This window comes from Bufo bufo, chromosome 6 (assembly GCF_905171765.1).
Source record: "Bufo bufo chromosome 6, aBufBuf1.1, whole genome shotgun sequence".
Taxonomy (NCBI): Eukaryota; Metazoa; Chordata; class Amphibia; order Anura; family Bufonidae; genus Bufo; species Bufo bufo.
The window spans coordinates 406,860,185-406,863,727 of record NC_053394.1 but is presented as its reverse complement, the minus strand read 5'-3'; the positions used below and the strand labels follow the sequence as shown (position 1 = coordinate 406,863,727).

Sequence of the window (3,543 nt, the reverse complement as noted above, 5' to 3'; positions counted from 1 at the left end):
TCTGAGATGGGAATACCACTTTTATGTTAAGCAATAAAAAACATGTAAAGAAAATGCTAAGAATGAATCATAGCAAAAAATAGATCCTCCCATCAGTGTTGCCGGTGACGTCACCAGCACTTATGGGCAGGTTTTAGCGCTGCCCTAATCTTCACGATTCAGGGCAGGGAAAGGGAGAGTGCTCCGATGTTCTTCTCAGAGCGGCTGCTTGGGTGAAGGGGATATGTGAGTTCTAAACCCGGACAATTCCTTTAAGCTTCTAAAACTTCTAATACTATACTTTTCTTTAGCACACGTGTAAATGTAACCAGACAAAATGGCAGACAATGGTGGCTTTAACACGACATAACTGCTTTTTGGTGGTACTCTACTTTGTGGGCACTAAGGTGGCATTGCTACTGTGAAGGGGCACTAAGGGGGAATAACTACTGTGTGGAGCACAAAGCGGCATACAAGGCCCAGGCAGCAGACTGGAAAGTAAACTCTTGAAAACTCTTGTCCAATGTTTTATTTTTTAATTTTTTCCCATGACTGAGGGGGTGGGCGTTGTTTGGTGAACATGGGTGGTCTTAGCTAGCTGCAGGAGGGGGTATGTGGAAAAGTTGCTCGGGGAGGAAGGGAGGTGTTCAAAAATTTGCTATGGGGTTCAAACTATAGATGAGTGGAACTATTTAACCTGAAATAGTGTAAAAAAAAAAAAACAATTCAAACTTATCGCCTCCATTTGCTCGCGACAGGTCGCCAGCCTGAATCTTGCTTGAAGATCTTGTCCAAAATCCCGTGCGGCACGAAATTACATCATCACGCCGGCCAGCGTGATAATTTAATCTCGCGTCGCACAGGATTTCGGCCGAGATCTTCAAGCAAGATGGTGGCGGCCAGTCTGTCGCGAGCAAATGGAGGTGGTAAGTTTGATTTTGTAAGTTTGAATCATTGTTAATTTTAAACTCTGATGTCGCGATCATGTATGAACACGGCATCTGAGAGGTACAATGACGGAGGCGGTGCTATCGCAGCTCCCTGTCGATGTACCCGCTACTTACAAAAAAATGCGCTGCGTGACGAAGTAATTCGTCACAAAGCAATTTTTTTTTGTCACCACTGTGTTTGTCAATTGATACTTTAATTTTGTCCATGCCATGTTTTTTTATGGAGTTTTTTTTATATATATAGAAATTTTATATCAATATCATTTTATAGTTTTATTATTTAAGAATAATAAAATGTTTTGTATGCTTGGCAGATGACTATACCAGGAACTCAGAGGGACATCTGATCTCTTCAGATTTTAAGGTAGATGATGGAGGTATACAAGATATGTATGAAGAACATGCCAGTATCCAAGAAATATCATCATCCAGTCACAGCAAAAACGTATTATTTGATCCTTTCAAACTGGTCCAACATTCTGTGATGAATCAGAAGATAACACAAAATGAAAGTCACCAAAGGGGTGTTGAATGTCAAACAGCTCACATAAGTGAGAAGCCATTTTCATGTTCAGAATGTGGGAAGTGTTTTTCTGTAAAACAAAATCTGGTTAGACATCAAAGAACTCACACAGGGGAGAAGCCATTTTCATGTTCAGAATGTGGGAAGTGTTTTTCTATAAAACAAAATCTGGTTAGACATCAAAGGACTCATAGTGGAGAGAAGCCTTTTTCATGTTCAGAATGTGGGAAATGTTTTAACCAGAAATCAGCTCTTGTTAAACATAAAATTATTCACACAGGGGAGAAGCCATTTTCATGTTCAGAATGTGGGAAGTCTTTTTCTATAAAACAACATCTGGTTAGACATCAAAGGACTCATAGTGGAGAGAAGCCATTTTCATGTTTAGAATGTGGGAAATGTTTTATTGATAAATCGGATCTTGGTAAACATCAAAGAATTCACACAGGGGAGAAGCCATATTCATGTTCAGAATGTGGAAAACGTTTTGTAGACGTTTCTAATCTTTATGGACATCAGCACACTCACAGAAGGGAGAAGCCGTTTTCATGTTCAGAATGTGGAAAATCTTTTCATGATAAATCAGCTCTTGTTACTCATCAGAGAATTCACACAGGGGAGAAGCCATTTTTATGTTCAGAATGTGGGAAATGTTTTGCTACAAAAAAATATTTGGGTACGCATAAAAAAACTCACACAGTGGTAAAGCCATTCTCATGTTTAGAATGTGGAGAAAGTTTCAACCATAAATCAGACCTTGTTAAACATCAAAGTACCAACACAGGGGAGAAGCCATTTTTATGTTCAGAATGTGGGAAATGTTTTTATTTAAAAAGATATCTGGTTACACATCAAAGAACTCACACAGGGGAGAAGCCATATTCATGTTCAGAATGTGGGGACTGTTTTAACCGGAAATCACATCTTGTTACACATCAAAAAATTCACAAAAGAGAGAAGTCATCTTCATATTTAGCTAGTCACTGACTGCCATAAGTGTTTTACAGTGGTCACTAACTAGCTTTATTCTGATAGATACGCTTTTTATGGTGCTGCATCGAAATAAAACAGCACCTTGCTTTTAGCTACCAGAGGTAGCTGAGGGCTTGGACCAATAATCTGTGGGGTTGCTGTGAGAGGTCCCTGAACACAAATGATCTCCTGTATTGAATGAATACCAGTGATCAACCGTAAAATACAGTTAAAAGTGAATCACCTTTCACTGAAAATGTTCACCAAGTGGAGAAACAAAAAAGAACCTCAAGCCTCTGATTGGTATAGGGACTTCCCTTCATTCCTGTAAAAACCACAAATACAGGGGCTTATGGGACAGTCAAAAAATAGAGCTGGATTCCCGCAACAACTAGTGTCCAAGCAGGTGGAAAAAGGGGCTTCATTTGCACTTGCACTTAACCAGTTACTTGTAGTCAAGTGGAGAGAGGGGCTACCACTGATAAGAGTAAGCCTATCTGCGTGACACATCATACATTTTTCGGGGGCGTATCTCTCCGACTAGGTCCTTTAACCATATCTGAAAAAGCATAAAACATGACCCTGATATAAAAAGGTAGCGATCCACCCATTACAGACAGCTACATATTATGGATTTGTCCTTTATAAAGGAAGAATCGCCTTCCTCCGGTTCCAGGTTATTGAGCACCCTCCTGTTTGATACCACTGCACCTCAAAAATTACATGAGTCTTAAGAGGCGTGAAAGCTCCCAGAGTGTTATTTTCCTGACCCCGTCCCCGCCACTACCTCCAGTGTTATTACCTTTGAAACATACCACACAATAATTATTAATTTTATGTAACATTTAGGGAACGCCAAAAGGGTTGTGGGGTGAGGAAATCAATTTACTCATAATTTCTGTTTAGTTTTTATTGTCTGTTACTGGGTTGTCTGCTGCTATGATAACTATAATTATTACAAAAAAGGGTGAGCCGTGGTGATTTGGGAGCCAACTTACTCATATTTTCTGTTCAGTTTGTGTTGTTACTGTTTGTTACTGGGTTCTCCATTACTGGACTGTCCATAATTATACATTTTTATTGAAGTTTTTGGGAACACCAAAAAGCAGGGAGGGGGGG

At 39.7% G+C, this 3,543-nt stretch overlaps 1 protein-coding gene across 1 annotated transcript; it reads left to right on the top strand.

The window, feature by feature from the left end:
• The first annotated feature begins 1,413 nt into the window (after window positions 1-1,413).
• LOC121005790 (gastrula zinc finger protein XlCGF17.1-like) lies at window positions 1,414-2,439 on the top strand. Its single transcript, XM_040438555.1, has one exon. The coding sequence runs from the start codon at window positions 1,414-1,416 to the stop codon at window positions 2,437-2,439; it is 1,026 nt and encodes a 341-aa protein (XP_040294489.1).
• Window positions 2,440-3,543: the final 1,104 nt, after the last annotated feature.